Here is a 23,549-nt window from a genome sequence, read left to right on the forward strand (position 1 = left end):
CTCTCAAACACTGTTGGAGAGAGCACGACTTGGAACAAGTCTTGTTGAAGGTACCTTGATAAAATGGATTAAAGTTTAATATGCACGTATCTTTGAGCATTTATATTCCAGGTCTCTGCTTTAGAGAGTCAATGGAGACTCGAGGAGAAAGTCATTACCCACAGTCACACAGATGCTAAATGCCAGAAATGGGAATTGAATCCAAGTCTATCTGGCCTCACCGTCCTACCACGGCCCGCTGTTAATAAACATATGAAAGAAAATGCTCAGTCTCATTAGTTATTAAAAAAGCACATATTAAAACAACCCGAGGCCATTTTATTCCTATGAAATTGCTGTATATTAAATAAAAATGCCTACAGTTGGCAGAGTTGCAAGAAAATGGATGGGCTTATTCACAGAGGCTAGGAGTATAAATTAATACAGTATTGTAGGAGGGGAAAAAACCATCAAAATAGCTATATCCTAGGACACTGAATTTTCTTTTGGCTGTGCTTTAATTGTCCTGTTTAACGGAGGTTTTCAAATTATAAAGTGATAGAAATAATTTTCTTATTTCTAAGTATCAATAATAAACAGTCTTGACAAGAAAATTATGCTTTCCTCTTATTTCCTATTCCATAATGCTTACCTATAGGAGTTTAGCAAATTGGGATTTTGCAGAACTTTTAATCCTATATTCTAGTGTTTGAATAGACTGCAAAATACAATAAAGATTAAATTAAAAGATTGTGGAAAATGAAATTATTTAAACTTTTTCTTTTGGGTTACCATTTCAGTACTTAATTATGATACTAAATATTCCAATGCATTGATCTATTCTTGAACCAAACATATTTCACCCATGAAGTAGTATAGTCCCCTTTCTCTTTTATTCTTTACTTTTTCCCAAAAGATATTCCTTATAATAGACAGACTGAAAAAGTGGAATCAACCAAATGCTCATCAACAGGAAATTCATAAACTGTGATTTATTTATATTTTGAACATGATATAGCAGGTTAAAGAAATGAGGTAGATCTATATACTAATATAAATTATTCAATATGAAATCATATTGATAGATACAAAATGAAGTTGCAGAGTACATACAATTTGATACCTAGACCAAAACTTAAAATACTTTTTTTTAAGGATGTGTTTATGAAAATAAATTCTCAATAAAAATTTGGGCAGGATACATACCAAATTTCTCTCTAATTCCCATCCAGGGGAGGAACTGCAGTATTTATGGAAGTTTAAATGATCTTTAATGTTTTCTGTCTTTTTTCAAACATTTTACAAATTTTTAAATTTGTAATTTACATATTTTAAGACAATATTATGCTAAAGTGCCAAATCTGAATAGCCTTAATCATCTCTCTGTCTTTAATAGCTACTTTAATGTCCCTAGGTGGATTCTGTGTTTTGCTGACACAATTCTAGGATATTGAGAAAGAGGAAATGATCATTTACCAGATCAAAAAAAAAAAACCAATGAAACAACAAAACTTCTTTTACTATGAAATATTTCTTTTTATACTGACACTTCTTGTTCTTCTGTTGACCTTCCCTAACCCTTAAGAAATCATGGAAATTTTAAGATAGCCAAGCTAAATTGGACCAAAGTCAGCTTGGCAAATGGTCATGCTGCTTTTTGTATTTATTTCTTTCAACTTTCACACCCACAATTTATTAAGTGAGACCGTGAATAAAAGAGGAAGCTCCGAATCCTGTTTGGACACCGTTTAGGAAGGGAACCAGGTCTTTATGGGGCAGCCCCTTCCTTTTAGCCACTGGCCAGGAAAACCTTCTTTCTGTGTAAGACCTATTCAATGCAGAGAGGTGGGGTGCCTTCAGCCAGGAAGGTGACCTCTCCCTTGTAAAGTGAAATGGCTCTGTTTCCCGCCCCCCCTCCACCCCCATGACTTATTCAACTCACTTCCACCCCTGTTTATAAGCACACTTGTGCTGGATGCTCGTAGTGACAGCAATAGTCCTTTAAAATACGGCTCAAATTTCATGGCCTCAAATTTTCTGTGTTATTTCAAATCTTTGATCATCGACAATCCCAGATGGAGCTTTCGGTCAGCTCCAATTCTGCTGATGTCATTTTGGAGTTAACAGGGATGCCTCTGGCAGGCCCAAAGTTTAATCAATACGTATACGACTACTGTGTGTAATAAAAGCATCACCGCTCTCCGTTCTGAAAAGAAAGTGCCTTTAACGGGAGCCGACGTGTTACCAAAATGATGCAGGAAATGGTTTTCTTATATACTTTACAAGCTGCAGTCCACAGCTAGATGAGTGTGTGGGACTGATGGGGCATACCTGCCAACACAGGCTTATCAGATGGATTTTTTTTTTTTAGTTTTGAAGGTTGGTCAGTATTTTGTACATTTTAAATATTCGTGGATTTTTTTTTACCTCAACTTTAGCTATCTGATTAATTTGCATGTCCCCCTGACTGTGAAACACTGATCATTGTATTAAAATCAGTCCCTTTATTTATTTTAAAAAATATTTTACTGTTTATTTTTTAAATTTTGGAATAATTTTCAATGTACAGAAAAGTTGCAGAGATAATTCAGAGTTCCCAGACACCATTCACCTAGTTTCCCCTAGTGTTAACATCTTTTAGAGCCAGGATACATTTGTCAAAACTAAAAAAAAAAAAAGAAAAAATACAAAAAACCCAACCAACCAAAGGCTGACATTGTACATTACTGTTAACTCGACTCTGGTCTTTGTTTAAATGTCACCAGCTTTTCCAGCGTCTTTTCTGGGTGCCAGGATCCAACCCAGGGTACCTACCCTACTGCATTCCGTTATCTTATCTCCTTCGTCTTCTGATCTGTGACCGCTGGGCCCCACTTCCCTTTTCCCAGGACCTTAGCCGTCTGGAGGAATGCTGGCCAGGAATTGTGTAGAATATTTATCATTTTTTTAAAATAAATAAAAATGCATGACCTCTGAGATTTTTGAAGGAGAGGCCATGTGGATGTAGTGATCATTTCTGCCACTAATTTTCCATTAGTGTAATCGGTTTCAGCCTGGTAACTGTTACTTTATCTTCTTATGAGTCTCAACAGCACTCTGGAATTAAAAGTTGACTTAAGCCGATTGTAATATTTGCCAAATATGTGCTTCATCTGTGTTGTATGCTGCATTCTCAACTTTGTCAGTTTGTTTAGTTTAAACCCCACAGAAAGTTTTTTTATTGTATCTGTTGCTTATGACAGATTCGAGATGGGCAAACAAATTGTTATGTACTGAAGAATAAAGATTTAGAACAAGCTTTCAAAGGAGTGATTTACTTGGAGATGGACCTCATATATAATCCGGTAAGTTGAACTGGGCCATGTCTTTCAGTTTCACCATACTTAACACGAAAGGTGACCAGTCTGGAGAGACTCAAATGTAAAATGTTTCAGAAGTATTGCAGAGAGGAAGAGAGAGGGACTAGGGGAGAGACCCAGAGAGTGAGGGAGGAGGAAGGGGAGGGGAGGGGAGGGGAGGGGGTAGAGGGGAGAAGGACAGAAAAGTGTTTTAAAACAGCCATCAAATTGGTGCTGGACATTCCGGTTTTCAACCGGTATCAATCCTATTTCTATGACTCATTGAGAAGAAATGAGATCATCTGCACAAAGGATGTTTTTGTAAGTGAGAAGCATATTGTCACATGCAAGGTGTTCCTGGTGGAAAGTAGTCCACAACTTTGATGCGAAGGCAAGTTTTCCTATTTAGACATTTCAGCGTGAGAACTTCATGAACTCAATCTCCACCGTGGTTTAAAATACCTCCACTGATTCGTAAACATTCTAGAGTCTTCCAGATCCAGTCCGACCCGTCCAAGTGAGGCTCCTGCACTGAGATCCCCAGAAACACACATAGGACACAGGGGTGGCCACCATTTGCCTGCTCTCCCCCGTCCCCAAGGCCTTAGGGTCAGATGGTGTTGGTTTCCAGGTTCTTCCCAGTCATGAAGAAGCAAAGGAGAGACGTGAATTTCTTAGAAATGCCTCCCTTTCTAACCATGATGTCTTTCTAGATCAAAGCAAGTATTAGGACCTTTACTCCCAGGGAAAAGCGTTTCGTTGAAGATAGCCGCAAGTTGTCCAAAAAGGTAGGTCCCTGTGGGAGGCTGGCTGGTTGGTACACTCAGCAGGCAGGACCTGAAGTCCTCTTTGTCATTACTTGTTGGCATGTCCCCTTCCCTCTCTCCCTCTCCCCTCTCTTCCTCTTCTTCCCCCACCCTCCTGTCGCCTCTCTCCCCTCTCCCCCTCCTCTCTCTCCTCCTCTCCCAAAACAAAGACTTCAGTCAGCTTACTAAGAAAAAGACTTAAACCACCTCGATGGGATAAAACAGGTGCGAGCTCTCCATTAATCTCCTGAACCATCCTATCAACAGAGATTCCTAGCCTCAAGCCTCTGCAAGTGTTCTCCGGAATCTACTTGCGCTGCCTACTTGCCTTGAGTCACAGCCATTTCTGTCTCTGCCCTTCAGGCTTTCAGGGAGGTATTCTGTCCATTTAGTTCATGAAGAAAGTTAACCCTGTGGCTCTTTAGTGGCTCCTAGTCTCAGACTCACACGCTTCTACCACATTTGTGTCATTGAATTTGGGGTGTGCGGGCACTTTACCACATTTTTAATGGCCTCTCTCTCTGTGCCCATTGCCCTGAATTCCTCTGTCTTCATTTCAACCAAAAGTGAAGGTCTGAGCCCAGCAGGGGAAGTTGCACATTTTTCTTTTTTTTTTTTAAAAAACATGACTTTTACATTTCTCTCCAGACCCCACCCTGTCCTGTTCAGACACCGGGCAGGATTTCACTGGGTACCTATTGTCCCTCTTCAGTTGTATAACAAAGAACAAAGTGTCCTCTTTTTGAAAGCGTTTATTACTTCCACCACTTCCTGTGGGGTGGGCAGCTGCGGATGACATAGAGCAGTTAAATATAAAGGTGCCTTATCATCCTTTTGTTTCCCATGAACTTCTGGGAGCACTCGGGAAAGGCCTTAAGCGTCTCCTGAAGGGAGCACCCACGTGTTTTGCTTTGGTCTGCAATAACATTAAGTGTAATATTTACTTTGTGTAATTGGAGTAAACCTCCTATTATTTTATTATTCTTATTGCCTTTGCTTTGTTTACTTGAAAGTTAAAACCTGAGTTGAGGTAGGTGGGGTAGCTGCTTTGCAAACAAATTGAAATGAATCTGCCTACAACTGGGAGAAAAGACATTTCCTTTGCCAAACACAGACCTCCGCGTGGGGTGGCTTTGGGCTCTGAGAGCACCAGAGGGTTTGGGGCTGGCATCCTGGGGTATGTTAGGGTCCTCCCCATGTGCCTCTTACCACTAGGTGTCCCCCACTACTAGGTGTCCCTGAATGTTCATAAAATTGAAACTTGTGCTTATGGTGCAGATACTTCAAAGCACTTACTATGTGACAAGCACAATTCCAAGCACTTTGGTTCTCTCCACGGTCTTTAAGGTTGGTGTCAACCCCGTTGTATACCAACAGAGGTTAGACACTGGCCCAAGTCATACAGCCAGGAGATGGGGGAACTGGATTCCTTTTCCAGAGCTACACTTTCTTATAGACGCTTCTGGACTCGATGAGTTAGAATACCTGTACGCTTCTACTATAAATTATCCATTTTCTTCTAAACTAAACAAGGTAGGCACTTGGTCCCATTCCTTCTGTCTCTCTCTGTTTCTCTCTCCCTGTTTCTCTCTCCCTTTCCCTCTATCTCTCTCTCTCTCTCAAACACACACCATACACACACCAGAGGCCCGGGTCTGTCGCTTTTACCAGCCCAATTTTGTGATGAATGTTATTGAAGCAGTTTATTCTCTCCCAAAGGTGCCACGAAATGCATCGTATTTCCCTTTCCTCTATGGACGATCGTATTTTAAAAAGGGATTTTAGAAGAAGTGTGAGGACTTTACCATTCTATTTTTTAACTGGCAGCAATACAGAATACAATCTAGACGACCAAGCTGCCTGATCTAAAGAGAATATTGGGAGTGTTCAAATCCAGTTCTCGGTTTTCCATTTCTTTTGATCAGATCTTATCAAGGGATGTGGACCGTGTGAAAAGAATCACCATGGCGATCTGGAATACAATACAGTTCCTTAAAAGCTGCTTCCAGTGGGAGTCCCCTCTGAGGAGCACGGTAGCGTTTGTGGTAAGCTTCCTTTTTCGTGCTCAGATTGTTTTTTTGTTTTTTTTTTTTTGTGCTCAGATTGTTTGCTCCTGAGTCCTACAGCCAAAGGCAGATGGACTTCGTTTTACTGACATGACGCAGAGTGATGCACGGTCAGCCTAGCTGCCGTGGAAACTTATGGAAACTATATGGAAACTTAAACATAAATGGTATCCATTCCCTTTTCTTAAAATATATTATGGCATAGGCCATTATGTAGAAGATATATTTGTAAGATAGCATAGTACGTAAGTCAGATTTACCCTTGGAAATCGCTTCATTTACCCAAATCTTACTTATATACTACCTCTTGGTAGGTTCAAGGGAGCCAGTGTTCTGTATCATTTCAAGTGTTTTTGTGGTGGTATTGTAACCATATTAGTATAGTCCCTGCTTTGTGTATATATTTCTCCTTTCGTTCCAGCGAATGCCAGTGGTTTTTAAAAAATGGCCATTGAGAAACCACAACTGCGTTAAGATGAAATTGCTCTAATTTTTGTTTTAAGTAAACCATTCACCAACTTTGATATTAAAAATCATTTATTCATATCACATGACTTGAGAAATAATTGGTTGCTACATGTTACAAGTTGACTCAACCCCACAAAGGAGAACCACTAATGTATGTGGAATGCACTTCTCACTGATAACATGGGCCCGTCTTTTTAAGTGTCATGAAATCACAGAACCTCAGAGCTGCCAGAGACCTCTAAACCACTGTAGTCAACCACTGAGAGAGGGTCCTGGAGACTTAGGAGGACTTGGGAGCTGGCACCATGGCCCCTACATCTCTGGGCTTTCTCCTTCATTTGTAAAGGGACTTGTCTTTCATCAGATTGGTAGGCTCAGCCATGAGATGAGAAACCAAGTCCCTCAACTGCTAATTTCGCACGTTTCATATCATGCCATTCATTTCTGTCCTATGCAACGATCTCAATAGGGCCTCATATGATGTGTGAGTGGTCTGAGTCATGACCCCAGGTCATGATCATGGTCCTTCTATCTCCTATTTTCCGTTGTCAAGGCCCTCTCCCCTCTCAAAGGCATACCCTCATTTTAAAAAAAATAGGCTTAGATGTCAGTGAGTTCAAGGTCACTCTAGCCTTTATGGTTCTCACCTATGGAGCAAGTATGTCATCTCTTTCAGAGCCTTTGTTCCTGTCATTGGAGAGCATTGTGGTTGGTCTAGCTAATGCTAGCATTTCATTACTTTGGCATGTAGGGGGCCTATGATGGCTGCAGCCTTGACCTTCAATAAATTTTCCCCTGGGTCTGAAGCTGGTAAAACCATTGGCATTCGTACACTCATTACTAAGGACGTTATTAATTAATCCGTATCTGCCTTTGTCTTGGTGTTTATTCATCCATTCCCCTTTCTCAATTTCTCTTCTGCTGAGGGCTTCCTGTATTAGGTTCCTCTTTAGCCTCTCTTCCTCCACTTCCTACCCAAATTCTCCTAAACACTTTGCATGGGGCTTTCTGTGCGACTCTGGGCAAAAGAGGAAAGTCACCACCATTGGTGGCTTCTTCCACTTGGCAGCCCAGCCAGCCTCCATGGGGAGGAGAGAATTTTTCTCTTCCTTGAGCTTAGTTTCTGGCACTGTGATTTTTAGAAAAACAGATCTGTTGCCCTGGGTTATGTAGGAGAATGACAGAAATGATTAATGGGCTGCTGGCCTGATCTGAAGAAAGATTACCACAAATGAATAGAAATAGGTTGTCTTAATGGGCACTTCTGATCGGGAAGGGAGCTTGAGCGGGGGGCCACTTCTGCCCTGTCCATCCCCCCTGCCAGCCGCTCACGCCCTCTCTCTCTCTTTCTCTCTGTGGTCCTGAAAGTGCTGGAATGAAGAGTGCTCACTTATGTGTGTCTGGTTTACAGTTTTCATTGGAAACTCTACATTTGTCTCACACTCACGTTGACCACCGTAGGGGATCTTAGAGATATTGTAGCTGTAGAGGGGTTCTCCCCTCCCTAAGCTGGTGAAGCATAATTTTGTTAGAGAACGTTTTTGTAATGACCTCCCTGATGGGGTCATTCCAGAACTCTTTCTGCTCTTAAAACAAGAGCAAATGAGAACATGCATTTTTAGGATAAAATTTTAAAAAATACATTTAAGCTTCCTGATTGTATTACGCATTTTAAAGTAAGGTTATGTGTAGCCCGACCTTTATTTGGGGGAGCAACATTTTGCTTTCATGGATCTTGCCCCCAGATTTATGTTAGCTGCTTATAGATAACAGAATTGGTGTTATAGAACCAATTATAACTATGGATTTTTTTGGTTTGTCTTGGTTTTTATTAGGTACTTATATTTTATAAACCCCTGTATTATCTATAAAAGACCGAAAGTTGTAGTTTGGCATAAATGCATTCATTTTTTTTTCATGTGACAATAAGGCTTTTACTTGACAGATGTCATCATCAGAAGATTATTTTCAATAGCAAAGGTCTCCTAATGCTGTAAAAAAGGATTGCATTTATGTAGTTTGGGTTTTGCACCAATCTCTCAGGCACTATACACCTAGTGCATCAAGGGAGGCAAGTCTGGGGGGCATTGATGGATTCCTTATTTTATTAAATTTTTTCTTGGACGTTTGATGTTAAAAGTAATCTAAATCCACCATATATCAATGGGCATCTTCATAAAGCTATGATTTTCACATCTGTGAGGTTTTTCCTGAAACTTTTTGAGTGTAGAAAAAATGAAGAATGTATTCTTCAGAGTTGACAGGGCCTGCAATATGATACATAATTTAAAGCATCAATCAACCCCCCCCCACCCAAGAAGGTTAAAAATGCAATTCTCCACTCTCTCAGTGATATCCCATGTTGAACATATACAAAATCCTTTGCATTTAGAGATCCTATAATTTTGGGAAATAATTGTCTATTAAACATCAAAACCACAGCAGCAGTAATAGAACTGATCTTTCCAACACCTCCCCACACACAGAAGCGAAAGGCACTTGGGAAATAAAACGTTTCTCTGTTGAACATTTTGCGAATACAGTTTAGGCAAAATTTATATGAGAGCGTCTGTCTCTGATCCCTTCTGTGGACCAAAGAACATTCCGATTGAATTTGCATTGGTGGTACAAACAACCATTACGATGAAAATTTGCTTTCCAATTTATTATTAACATAGTTCTGGTCAAATATTTTTTCATGTTTTTAGATATTTCTGTTATCTGTTCCTAGAAGGTTAGCTTTTTCTTTCAGTTCTATCACCAGTTTATTCACAATTAGATGTACCTGCCTTTGACTAAACTTTCAGTATCAGTTTCCATATCCGCTGGAAGTCACAACTGCCCGTGCAAAGCAGGCCTCACTGCCTGTTGGTAGGTGTTTCTGCAGTTGCAACTCAAAGATTAACAGTATCTTCCTAAAGCTGGAGAAAATCCACAGTTGCAATCATCATTTTGCCTGGAGAAGATATCCTGTAGACATCTTAAGTGCATGCATATACATACTTATATGCAAAATGTATAAATACATAAAATGCTTAAAATATTTGACAGTTTATTATTTGGTTTATTTAACATTTAAGATGATATTCCCAATCTTCCTTTTCACAGAGGACTACATAATATATTTTAAATAATATACAGCATTTTTTATAAGAACAATCCATTATTGCAAATAATGCAAATTGTGATTAGAATTTTTACAACATAATTGCACCTTCTATTGACAACTTCTCAGGCATTAACTAATTATTCCATTTAATAAAATTATAGTAATTGCATTAAAAGATTATCTGTTGAAAATTTAAAAGGACAGCCTTAACTATTTTAGCATATTTTCATGTTTATAATTTCTACTTTATAATTGAATTTTACTTCCAGACAGAATCACGGCTATACTGACTAAAATCAGATGGTATTTTGGGAGTGTCCCAACTTTGACTAGTAATGCGTTACATCCTTATATTTTTAATCCTAGGTGCATTACCAGTCTTTACTCAGCCCTGTTAGCTAAGTGAACAGTTAACTCGCCCTCTCGTATTAGGTCCAGGCCCCACGTGGGAACCCTCTGTCTCTATCGTGTCTCCCCCGAGGTTCCCGTTGAGATGTACTTGCAAGCACACTTTCTATGTTCTGTGCATGTTCTGGGTTAGGAGCCATGGTCTTTTGCAGATTCCAGTGAATTCAGCCTAGTTCTACTGTCCAGGGAAACCCTACTATTGATTTGAACTTGATCCTGATTTTGAGATCTTAAATCATAAAGAGTCTGGAGAGCATGTCGCTTCTTGACCCAGCCAACGCTAGATCACCTTCTGCAAGCTTGCCTTCTTCCTCCCTCCCTCCCTCCCTCCCTCCCTCCCTCCCTCCCTCCCTTTCCACAGCCATTGTGTGTCCAGTGTCTCATACACTCTGAGATTCTGAGATACAAAGATGAATTTTCCTACTAAGCATCATTGATCTTACTCCCTCTTTCCCTCTCTCCCCAGCACCCCTTCCCACCTCCTTCACTGACCCCTGCTTTTTTTCCTCTACTGTCCTGCCCTTATATTTGACACCAAGGATGTAACCTTTTAATTATTAAATCACATCATAGGAAAAATTAAATTTTCCTTCTGGACATCAAATTAGACAATAAGCATAACAAAATTTGACAAGTATGAGGTGAGCTACAAACATGGGTGGGAACTTATGTGATCAGATATGGGGCCTCGCCAACAACCTGTTCAAGAAGAGGGTAGAAATGCAAACCCTTGTCTTATATGCCATGGAACTAATGTTCAAGAATCAGCTATTTCTAGGACTAATTCATGTGCATGGAGTCACCAAATGCAGAAGGGGGTAAGTCTGTATTTAAGGCTGTGATAGTACTTCCCATGTTTGCCCTAATGCATTAAGGTCCTCATGTGAAAAATAGGCCAGTTATGAAACGCAGCCACAGGGATGGAAAGGACCCCAGAGGGGATATAGCCAGTGATGTTGTAGTCACTGTGCATGGTTCAGGGGGGTCCCAGACTTATCGGGGGATCACTTTGTAAGGTATACACATATCTTATCACTATGTGGTACACCTGAAACTAACAGAATGCAGTACGCCAACTGTAACTGAAAAAAATGTAGTAAATCGAAGGGATTATTTGAATGACCTAAAACTTCAGGTTAATGTCATATGCTAAAGAATTATTTAGTACAACATAGCCATATGATTGAAGGATTGCTGTAGGACACTGAGCTGCAGAAATGCCAAGGCCCAGTCTCTCATCTCTCTGTATGTCCTTACTGCCTATGATAGTGTGGGGTACACAGCAGGCATCTAATCAATGCATCTTGGAAGAATGCTGAAAGTAGTGCAAACCATCTGCTACTGCTTTCTTTTTATTCCAACTCCTCCTCTGACCGTAACGGCCTATGGACCCCACCAGGGAGCAAAATCCATAGACAACCTAACAACTTCATCATAATTGTGTCCGAGGTGCATTTTCCTAGCTTTTTTCTTGTTCCTGCCCACCCACGGGATGGCACTAGCTAGCAAAATGGCCAAAAGACAGCCCTCAGCTGGAGACCCGGGGGAAGAGGAAGGGTCCTGGCAAATCTCTAATCCTGATCAACAAGTCTTGAATCTGGGGAGGTTTAATTTTGGATTTTTACAGAGCTGAGTACTTTTCTCTCCCTTTCCACCTGTTTCTGTGTGTGATACCTGGATGTGCCAGCATTTTTGTGTGATGGAAAAAAATTGACAAGAATATTTAGGAAAAAAAGAAGAGATGGAGGAATGGAAGAAGGGCAACAGAAGGAGGTGGGGAGAGAGGGAGAGAGCGAGCGCACGCGCTGGTGTGTGTGTGAAAAGTTACAGCCAATTTCCTGCTTCAGCTCTGACCTGTTGAAGAACCATGCCCAGCACTTATATTTCTGGCTAATTTGATCCTGCTTTTTTTTTTTTTTGTGGTCTGAGCTTTGTTATTTGTTCCTAAGCTGTCATTTTATTAGCCTATCTGCCTGCTCTTCGGGGCTCCCCATCAGGTGGCGTGTGCCCTCCTTGTCTGGCTGGACTTGGCAAGCGATGGCCCTTTTATTGCTGAGCGATGCAGGCGTGCTTGCCGGGGTAGCCTGTAATTAGACCCACCACAGGTGACAGTTACAAGAGAGCCTGGTAATCATTCCAGCTGCCAGATCTGATGTTTATGGAGGGAAACCTTCTTTGTGGTCTAGTTAGGCTTTACTAGGCTGGGCTGTGCTTTGCCACTTGATTTATGATTTAGGAAAGCGTATTTTGCTGTCTCTCCTCCAATCCTGGAGTTGTGGCATTGGCTTTTTAAATAATAGAGGCGGGTTTGAGGGGAAATATTTCATTAGCCTGATATTTTCTAGTTTTCCCTTTTACCAAAAAAAAAAAAAAGGATACAGAGACAAATCAAAATCTGACTCAATACATTACCATCTAAATCATGTTTCTCAATAGTGTTTACTGACTTAATCTCACTGGAGTTTTCTTCAATCCCCAATCATTCATGTGTGTGTGTGTGTGTGTGTGTGTGTGTGTGTGTGTGTGTGTATGCCAATATATATATATATATAGGCCCTTTAAAATGACTTTTCTATCTCTGCCCAAGGTTTTTAAATTTTTTTGTTTTAACTCATTGCCAGAGAGGCTTCATTTTGTGCAGGAAAACAAAAAAAAATTAAGAAATATACATGTTTGCTCAATGGATGTTAAAACCAGACCTCTGTGGCTATTCATTTAAGTCTGGAAATGCACAGAGCTGTAAGAATGTCAAGTTGGAAGGTCTTTCATGTTCATCCACAAGGGGAGAAACTGCAGGCTCCGGTGAAGTGAGTTTCCCAAGGCCTCATGTCTTGTTAGAGCGGAGGGTTCTCAGCCCCCACACTGTATCTGCAGGGGGTGACTTTTGTGGCCACAAACTTTGAAATCATGGTTTTAGTTCGTGAGTCCAAGCTGCATCTACACAGTATCCATGGATTTTGTTTTAAAAATTTAAAAAAAATTTTTTTTCCCTTAAGTCTTACATTTGGAAAATATTTTGTAAGTCTTTAGAATTGCTATTCTGGAGGGGTGATGTGCCACAGAGGAATAAAATCAGCGTTGTTGAGTCAGGTGCCTGACCCATCTCTTCCTGCAGATGAGGGTTCCCATCAAACTTCGTGGTGATGCTAATGATGATGGCGAAGATGATGATGATGATGATGATGATGATGATGATAATAGTCCTTTTTTTGTGACACTTGTAGTGAAATAGTATCTTACATTTGCTGGTTGTTTAAAGAGAAATGGACTTACTAAGTATGGATTTGCTGATTGCAACCTTTTTTTTTTCTGCCAAGTACATACAATTATATATATATTTTTGTAAACTACTCCATAGTCAAAGCTGCTTTCCTTGGAAAACATTTTTCTTGAGGGAATTTCTGTGGGCAGATGCCCTCCTCAGAATTATGCTTTGCAAAATGGACAATGTGATGTTAACAAATTAGCTGCCTGTGGCCTCAGTCAAGTACACTTCTTTCAGTGAGTTTAATTTTGTATTTCAGGGGTGATTTTTAAACTTTTACTGATTTACATGTTTTCAAAAGAGAATCATTAATTTTTCTGGAAATTTAGCATTCTCCCTCACACAAGTGCCAGGAGGAAGAAGGAAAGAAAGGGAAAGGGAAAAGGAAAAGAAAAAAAAAGAATATGGCAGATATAGCTTGACCATCGTTCAAGTTCACTTAAAGACTGTCCTGCAGGTGGCGATAGAAACTCATGAATGATGAAAATCCCAGAGGTAACCGTCTGCAGACTGCTTCTTGGGGATTTCAAGTTCAGTGATTTGTTTTTAATTTGATACAGTCATCTACATGCAGACATCATGGCATTAGTAAAAAATAAAATTTTCATGCTGTGTAATCTCTGTTTTCATCATAATTTTCTCAGATATTCTGTGGCGTGTTCATCTTGATGCCCAAGGGACAAGATTCAGCGTATTGCCAAGTTGGTGCAGGTTTCTTATGGCAAATTACCATTTTAGGTCTGTTTTTCCTTTTATTGTTACTTCGCCTGTCACCAACATTTGATGCTTGTGCCCTTGGCGAGGTTTATAAAATCCTTTGCTATTGAGTTTAAGTGGCTTAGGCATAGTGCTGTGTGTGTGTGTGTGTGTGTGTGTGCGTGTGTGTGAACAGATATTCCTTCAAATCAGAGTATCAAATTCAGTTGCTTCCAGAAGACATTTCTTTCTATAGCTAATTTTTGAAGGTTAGTTTTAATTCGAGAGGGATCATAAATTTCTTGAAAGTTATATTACCCAGAGATTAAAACACAGCATAAGCAATTTCTTTTAAAACATTAGAAAATGCACAGTGGACATGATAACATTTTATTCAATTATTGTTGTCATTTTATCATGGACATTAGATATTGTCAAAGCAAAGTTAAAGCATTCATTAGATCTTTCTTTCCTGCTAGTTAAGGTTCAAAAGTTCTTAAATTGCTTTTTGCGAATATATATTTTTTACTTGCATTTTTTTTTAAGTTGGGGTCTGAAAATGCTAACACTGAAGTGATTGGCTTAAACATAAAGCTAATTTTCAACTCTTCTCTTGTAGTCTCATTTAAAACCCTTTGCAGTGCACATTTGCAAGGGGAGCTGCCTTGATTCTAAGAAAATGTAATTATTTTGGTTTAAATGCTTTAGGCTTTAGATATTGAGTGTCATCAACAGACAACTGAGATGGTCTGGAGCCAATTATTTCAGTCTTGTCTCTCTCCTGAACATTTCACTAAGTCTCATGGTGAAGTTCAAAACCAATAAGGTCTCGTATACCACACTGTCGGATACAGAATTTCTTATAACAGAGGAGAGGGGGGAAGAAAAAAAAGAAAGAAAGAAAAGAAACCTACTAGCTGTCTCATATTCTGTTTCAATTGCTATTCCAATTACTCATGAGGGAGAGGAGGAGAAAGCAAAGCAGACCCTTGGAAAACCTATTTTGCTGCCTTCATATAAAGAATATTCAGTTCTCTGCTCTGTTAGCAGCTGACCAAAATCTAATCCATTAAAAAAATATATCGTGGTAAGCAGTTCTTGAAAATGTTTATAATAAATGGGAAAAGCCAAGCCTCCACTGTGAGATTAACAGCTGGAACAGGATATGTTCATCAGGAAACAGGTTATTGCCTGACCAGAGCGTCCTGCCGCATAACTTGCAGGATAAATGAAGATTTAAAAGCATGCAGGGCAAGGAGTTTATTTGATTTCCCCCCTTTGCTTTCTTTTGCATATTCAAGCGTCGCTTATCACACGCGGTGTTTTCCTCAATGACTCTATTATAAAGTTCATCTTAGAGACAAAATGCATCCAGTGTCTTGAAGATGCCCCCCACCCCATGCCCCTTGCTCATCGAATGACCTACACATATTAATGTCACTAATTCACTTTGACAGAATGGACTTGGTAGCTGGAAAAAAAATACTAAGAGAACTGTGGAAAGACTGTGTTCCAAAAGTCTGGACTCCCCCACCCCCTCTCGTATCTTAAAGATACGAGAAATACTGCTGAAGATGATGGTGATTTTCCTGCTTTGTTTGGATTGCGGTCCAGCCTCAGAGCGAGTGGACGGCAGTGCTCATGAATAATGCCTTCTGCTTGGATGATACCTAGAGTAGCACATGACTGACTAAGAGATCAAATACACTGGCTAAAAAGCCTTAGGGAAGCATTATGTGTCTGAGGTCTGATCTATTGTCTGGGAGGTCGGAGAGTGTTAATGCACTCTGCAAAGATTACACTCCCTCTCTAATTGCTCCGACACTTCCTTAAAGGATTTAAACAGTCAGGAGAGGTGACACTCCTTGTCAATTTTTGTCGTCTGCCCCGCTGTTGAAGTTTATCTGTCTTTCCACTGAGACCACTAGATCAAGTCACCCGGCCTGGTATCAAAGGCGTAAACTCCGAATGGAGAGTGAAAGCAATGAGAGATGTTATTTACAGCTCCATTATTACTTGCTCTTTAAATGCTTTGCATTCCATTCTGGTGTTTATATTGTGAAGGCGACAGCATATCTGTGTTCAAAGCGGGGGCAGGGGTTGGCTATAAAGACTCCAAGGCTTCACTTGGACTTTTGATCAGGTCTGTTTTCATGATCTTTCCTGAACACCGTAAGGCCCAATGTGGCATGTTGCATTTAGGTTATTTTGGTTCAAGATGTTGGGAACAGTGAACTTGAAACATTTCCTCCGAGCTGCCTCCCCCACCAATACACACTCACACTCACACACATACTCAGTGGCCCCATTCTGAAAAATGTATCCTGAATTGGAGATGTACAAGACTGACCCACATGTGGGGCCAGACGACTTTCTCCAGGCCATCCTTGTACATTTCAAATGTCGTGTGAACACATTTTTAGAAGCTCTTGTCTTTGCATTAGAGAATGCTTATTGGATCCTGTGTGTCCAGAGATGACATAGTAAGTTTATCAGACTCTGTATCTCTCATGTGGCTTTGAGTATATAAGTCAGATATTCTAAATGACACTGAAAAGGTTCAAGGAAGGTTTACCTATGCTTTCACCATCGCAGTTTAGGAAATATCGGGGACCTGTAGGTTTGAGAGTACTTTGAACCCCTTAAATTCACAGTCTGTGTTGCTGTAGGAGTGGGGAGGGCAAGCCTGCATTTCGCCCTGTGAATTTGCTGCCCACTAGACACAGTTGCATCCTTCAGAGGTGTGCATTCCTCTTAGACCAGTTCAAATTGCTAATATATGTGGCCTACAGCCTGCAATATAATATTTATGTAGCTTTCTTGGGAGGATTTCCTGTAATTCAAGATGGTAGCCTGAATGATGGGTGTGGAGGGATTTTTTTTTTTTTTTGAAGAAAGCCTTGTTTGTCCCATGGGATTTTCACACTTTTCATCTGATGGCACTGTATTTTACTCATACTGTATGGAGCTGTCAATGTGTTCGTTCTGTGTGTTTCCCACAGACTCTGAGCAGATGACGGGAACAATTGCTAGAGGGGGAAAGACACATTTGAATCAACGTCTTCAGAACAGAATTTCTCTAGCGTCTTCTTTCCCTGCTCCTGCACGGACCGTCCCTCGCACTTTTTCCGATCGCGTGTTCCCTCACACTGCTGGGTCGATGAGACTGAATGTTTCATCTGTATATAAAAATTAAAAATTCAAACAAAAATCTGGCCCACATGAAGAACAGGCCCTTTGGGCATATGGTTCATTATGCATATTCGTTTAATTACTAAAACACTTGGGATGGCTTCCCTGCCCTTGCTTTCAACTTGCAAAGTTGGAGCTCTTCTCTTGCACAGAAAATGTAGCACAGAATTCTATTCTGAAGGAGAAAAAAAAAGAAAAAAAGAAAAAGAAAGAGCCTTTCAAGAAATTATTGGAATTCACCAAAAGGAGGTATGATTCTCAGTATGAGACTGATAGAAAGAGAAATTTCTCTCTTTCTCTTTTCCTTTCCCCTTTGGTCTCCTTCTCCCTCCCGTTTCTATTACCATGGTTAGTTTATATGAATACAAGCAGGGCTGGAATGAGAGACCTAGGATTTAGGTTTCAAGTTCATTTCTTCTGAGCGACTCAAGTCTCAGGACGCAGCTCAGTTTTATTGGATAGAGAGGGACTTGCTGGGAAAGTGTGACTTTAATTGATTTTTCAGGGCTAACAGGTGGTGATAGTTTAGACATGTCGCAGCCTTGGTGCCACTCCTAATTTGAGGCTGCACATATACGGGCTTTATTAAAATAAACAATTTCCTGGCTGCGCTGTTACCTGAACATCTGCCTCTTGGTTTTTAAAGGGCCTTTTCAAATATGTTCATTCTGTGCTTAAATGGGTCAGATCCTAAAAAAAAAAGCTGAGGAAGACTCTCTCTTCTCTTCGTGTCATCCAACTTACCATTTTTGTGTTTGAAATTAGACGTAAACATTGTTGTTCCAGGAATTTGACTTGGTGGTGGTGGTTTTGAGCACATGTATTTACATAATGCAACAGATTTTGAACATAACAGGCCAAAAATGGAATGCGTAGTTGCTGGGTTGGAATTTGAACTTTTATTTTGGTGATCTAATGATGGTTTAAGGAGAGAGAGAGAATGTGTGAGAGAGTGTGTATTCGTATGTGTGTGTACGCACACACACATACATGCTTAAAGACCATATTTTGGATTTCTTCCTGGTTCATGGTGTTTCAGCATTGTAGGGATGCTTTTTGGGACTCGGCTTGGTTACAAAAAGTTCAGGACCCCTAAACGCATTCATTGATTTTAGGGAAAGGACGATCCCAACTTGGGCATCATCGTTATTTTTAGTGGTGAGTACATGCGGCTCTGATACAAACACAGTTTTTCGATTGTGCAAATAGGTAGTCTGTCTGAGTAATGGGAGGCCATCTAAGCCATTCTTGATCTGATTCCTGAAGGAACTGTACTTTGTTATAAATAGCATTGCTCAGTAATCGCTCCTGGAGGGTTCCCGAATTAAAGCACCTTCGTCGGTTTCAAGCACATTGAATATGTACAGAGCTATTGCAGACTTAATGTGAACTTATTGCCACCCTGCGTCTTTTAGTGCCAGAAATAAAGCTGTAAGTGGAGTAACTTAATACAGTGAACTGCTTTATTCTGTTACTGCACTAATGCTAATTAGATACACTTGCTTTATTACCCAGAGCACTTTTGCTGTATTCATTCTGATCCAATCTTTCTACGAACACGAAGGAGTGAGTCCTAAGTGTTAAGTTGAAGCTTTTAGTCGCAATTGCGGCCTGATGCTCATGTGGCCAAAGTCAGAGAACGCTCAGAGAGAACGCTTTGTCCACTTAGAGTACAATTAGAGCCCCGTTGGACTTCTTACACGGAGGGTGCCCACCGCGCCGACAATTATACTTCGGAAATGAGTGAGACACTTATCGGTACATTTAATGCAATTTTTTTTCTTGACCTCTTCGAGATACCCAGCTTTATGGGGAATAAATAAGTGTGTGAGGATTCTTTTCTCACTTCCTCTAATCAGAGCAGAGAGTTTGCTGATGGCTTTGAAAGATGTATTTACCCAAATCAGACTTTCAACTGCTCAATTACCAGCTTTTGCAAAAACGCATAATGAGAAATTTATTGTCTGGTTCTGGACCTGAAATGATGATCATTTTAAGGGGAAAAGCCAGTAGTTTCAGCATATTAGATGCCTTCTTTCACTTCGTTCAGAGCTTTTCTACTTTTTAAGCTGGCTGTTCCGCCTTGGTGAGTGGTATGGGGTTTTCATTGGGCTGTGGATGAGCATCTGATTTTCTCCATTTACATGAAGTCATCAAACATGTAAAGTAGCGTGTGGCCAGTTGCATGATGCAAGCCATGGGATTTTCATACATGTTTCCTATGAAAAAGAGAATAAAGATTATGTATTTGGTAAGAACCTTGTATACAAATACAGGTTAGAAGCATTTTTTTCTGTTTTTTTTTTTAAATAAAAATCCTATAGGACACTCAAAAGTCAACAAAAACTAGGTGTCTAGAAGAATATAGTCTAAAAGACTCTATGTTTAATATTAGGACTCTATGGACTTCTTCTGTATAGACTTTTTCTAAAATCAGAATGTGGTCAGCTATATTCTTCATGGAAATGTTCACTATAGTGTTATTGTGAAAGTAGCAGTTTGAAAATTATATACCTTGTTTATTTAAATAGCCACAGAGCACAATAAAAGTGAATGTCTTTCTGCAAAAGCACTGGGAGTAAGTTATCAGTTGGGTCATTCCCACACAGAACTAGAATGTGTGGGTGGAGTTTTGTCTCTAAGAAATAAGAGAAAGCACCCAGTTTGACCCACCCCCTACCCCCCACCCCCGTGAACCAACCAGGTCATTCTGTGTCATGTAGAATGGTCCAAGACAATGCCAAATAAACACCCAAAATGCTGTTTCTATGCACCCGGATCTCAAGAAAACAGACAGTGTGAAAACTATATATCTTGGCAACCAGAACATCACTTAGGGGAGCAGGTTGAAATATGATGTTTTTTTTTTTTTTTTACTGGAGGAAGGAAGGAAAAGTGTGGGTTAAGACGGGAACAGGCATTGCAGTTCTGGGCCTGATCTGAGTTGAGGTTTGCCAAGGCCTGTCATCCACGACTGATGCCTGTATATCCCCTCACCTCTTTCTCACTGGAGTCTGGATCCTTCATAATTTTCCTACGTGAGTTCACCCATTTTCCATGATACTCCTTTATTAGCTTTCTGTTGCCACTGTAACAAACTGCCATGCAAGTAAGTGGCTTAAGACCAAACCAATATATTATCTCACAGTTCCGGAGGTCAGGGGTCCACCCCAGGTCTCACCGAACCAAGAGGCAGGTGTCGGGAGGGCTGTTTCATTCTGGCAGTTCCGGAGAATCTGTTTCCTCTCCTTTGCCAGCTGTTGGACGCTGCCCACATTCCTTGGCTCCTGGCCCTTCCCTCCGTCCTCCCCTCCAGCGAGGGCACGCTGCTGCATTCTCACTCTGCCCTTGCTCCTGCCCTCAGAGCTTTTCCTGACTTTGTTTTTCCGCCTCTGTCTTTCACTGTTAAGGACTCTTGTGATCACATTGGATTTAACCAGATAACCCACGACAATCCGACTCTCAGCAACCTTAACTCCACCTGTAAACTCAATCCCACTTGGCAACGTAACAAAAACCCATGGCGTTTCTCTACACAGCTCCCCACAGTTAATCAAAATCCAACACGTTTGAAGAACCAACAAAAAGCTCCCTTTCCTGTAACACAGCCCATAGCCTCCCAGACAAAAGTGGTCTTGCTCGCTCTTCTGGGCTGTTGCAGTTTCTTCTTAAAATGCATCTTAGTTTCTCATTGCTTTACCCCACGCCCATAATTAAGGGGCACTTAGCGACCAGAATTATCTAGCCAAACATCTAACCCTACTGTTTCTCTGTTTAGAAATCCATTATGACTTCCCAGTTAGTTTACAATTATGTCTTCCACTGGTCACTGAGACTTACAGGTCTTTCCCAGCCCACTCCTGTGTAGTTCCCCACCCTCGTTTTCATCCCCACCCCTTCAGGATCCAGCCCCATTGAATGTTTTACTCTCTCCAGGTATGTGAAGCCTTTTAAAATTTTGCCGCCATCACACATGGGTTGTACTTCCTTTCTCCTGCTGAACTGTCAGTCTAACCTAAGCACCGCCCCTCGCCAGCACCAGGCCAATCAAAGCGATAACCCGATAACCGAGCAAATGCCTGCTCACTGAAGGAGAGAACAGCCTGATCGCTTTTCTACAGAAATAACTGGGGAAGTAGAGACCGAACCAACCTGATCTTCCACGTGGTTTTCTTCATGCTTACATCAGTGTCTGTTGCACTTGGACAGTCATTCACCTGCTTTAAGGAGCAGGATGGTGGCGCTGACTCCTCACTTCTTGTGCTGCTTTACCTTTGACCTGCCTGACCCCTGTGGGCATTTGGGTGTGTCCCCGTGGGCGGGGAGGGGTTGAGGCTCACATTCTGAAATGGAAGTGAAGTTAGCAGTGTTTCACAGGCCAATATGTGTGATAAAAGAAATTGTATCCTATTCTCAGATTAGTTGAAGAAACCATATATCAAGTGATAGAACTTGACCAAGGTTTTTGTTTGTTTGTTTGTTTGTTTGTTTAATTAGGCTTCTGAGAGTTATTCAGATCTCAAGGTGTTTGGGGAAATAGCCATGCCATTGAACTTGGTGTCTTATTACGCTTTCTTACTAGTAAGAAAGGATGTGTGTATTCCAAATGGGCACTAGAAGCATAATAGTTACATTCAGGAATTAGACAATATCCCTCTCAACGGTTTTATTTAACATTGCCTTGTTAGAAATAAAATTAAGGATAAAAAAGCAAGTCGCAGATATTAGAAAAGAGGAAACAGAAGCAGATTATGTGGATTATGTGACTCAGAAACCCCAAAAGAATGAAAGAGTTATTTGAAACAATAAGAAAATTCAGTCAAAAAGTAAAAAAAAATAATGTATACAAATTATTTGCTTTTATAGGCCAGCAATTACCCATTTGAAAAATATAGTGAGATAAATTATTAACTTATAATAGAAACCAAAAATAAACAATAAATATGTAATAGCTACAAGTTTTTAAGTGGCAGAAAAATTTTTTAGTAATCAGTAAAATAACACTGCTTTTGGAAAGGAAATTTCAATATTTAAGATGCAATAATTGGCCTCTTCTGACTTGATAAATTGTAAGAATGACCTTTTTTAGTCCTTATTATGTATTGATATCTGATAACCACAAGTTATCCTATTTCATCTTCCGAACTACTTGCAATTTGGACAAGAAAGTAAGACTTAAGCCTTGAAATAATTTGCCCAAGATTTCACGCCTGCCTTGTGAAATAATTACCGTGTGTTCTTTGATTGTTCGCTTCACTAAGTAGTGTGTTCCTTGAGGTGGGGCCCTGTCTTATTTGCATTCTTGTCTCCTGTGACCACTGGGGCAATAGACACGGGCCCAAACCCAAGCTCTTGCTTGTCCTATTTATGGCAGGGGTCACAGATTCAAAGGCTGATAGAAACTGGGCAGGCGAAATGCATGCTTTCTCTCATGTAGACCATTCTAGCCCATGATTTGCTTGGAGCCATCCAGCCTCAAAATTGGAAAATTTTAAGATTTTTAAAGGGACTTTGGAAGTCTTAATTTTTTTATCTGAAATATTTGGATTTTTAGATATTGGCAGCTAATTTTAAAAGTTATCCTTTTTTTTTCAGTTGAAGTAAATCTTACTGGTGGCAAAATTTAGTCTGTGGCCTGCCTCTTGGAGACCTTGGATGCTTGCATATTACTTTACCTCCTTTTTGGTACTATAAATCTAGGAGCAAGAAAGTGAAGAGGGCTGGTAGGGTAATGAGGTTTCCAGGTATGGGGCTCCTTTATCTGTCCATGTCAGAGGGTGAGTGGCCAATCCATTTCGTCCTCATTCTACAAGTTCCAAAGCTGGGTTAATCATTGCATGTGTGTATGTGTGTGCGATAACCTGTTTGTAACTGTTTCTAAAAGAGGCTGCAGAGGGAGTCTTGGGTTTATTTTCCTGAAGTCGATGAGTAGGAATATAAGATCATCTCCATACTGTCTTCTCAAGCAGTGATTCTGTCTTGTCTTCCAATCAGGTGTTTTTGGTCACCGTCTGGAACTTTGAACTGTACATGATCCCCATGGCGTTGCTGCTGCTGTTTGTCTATAATTTCATCAAACCCGTGAAAGGGAAGGGCGGCAGCATCCAGGACTGTCAGGTGAGCAAAGGTTCCGGTGATTTTGATGTTTAATTAGAAAAAAAAAAGTGTTACCAATAGTATGACACCACCCAATCATGGCCCAAGTCCACTTGGTTTGAGGCT

General features: G+C 40.4%; 1 protein-coding gene across 5 annotated transcripts in view; it reads left to right on the forward strand.

Annotated features, from left to right (window-relative positions):
• Nucleotides 1–23,549, forward strand: part of MCTP2 (multiple C2 and transmembrane domain containing 2) — a 138,860-nt gene that overhangs the window by 89,700 nt on the left and 25,611 nt on the right. For all 5 annotated transcript variants that reach the window (XM_045824916.1, XM_045824918.1, XM_045824919.1 and 2 more), the window contains 4 exons: nt 3,222–3,323; nt 4,031–4,105; nt 6,049–6,168; nt 23,322–23,444. In XM_045824916.1, the coding sequence (XP_045680872.1) occupies nt 3,222–3,323; nt 4,031–4,105; nt 6,049–6,168; nt 23,322–23,444 (420 nt within the window). The remainder of the gene's footprint in view (nt 1–3,221; nt 3,324–4,030; nt 4,106–6,048; nt 6,169–23,321; nt 23,445–23,549) is intronic.

The sequence above is a fragment of the Phyllostomus hastatus genome, unplaced genomic scaffold (genome assembly GCF_019186645.2).
Source record: "Phyllostomus hastatus isolate PE091 unplaced genomic scaffold, TTU_PhHast_1.1 phas_scaffold_555, whole genome shotgun sequence".
NCBI lineage: Eukaryota > Metazoa > Chordata > Mammalia > Chiroptera > Phyllostomidae > Phyllostomus > Phyllostomus hastatus.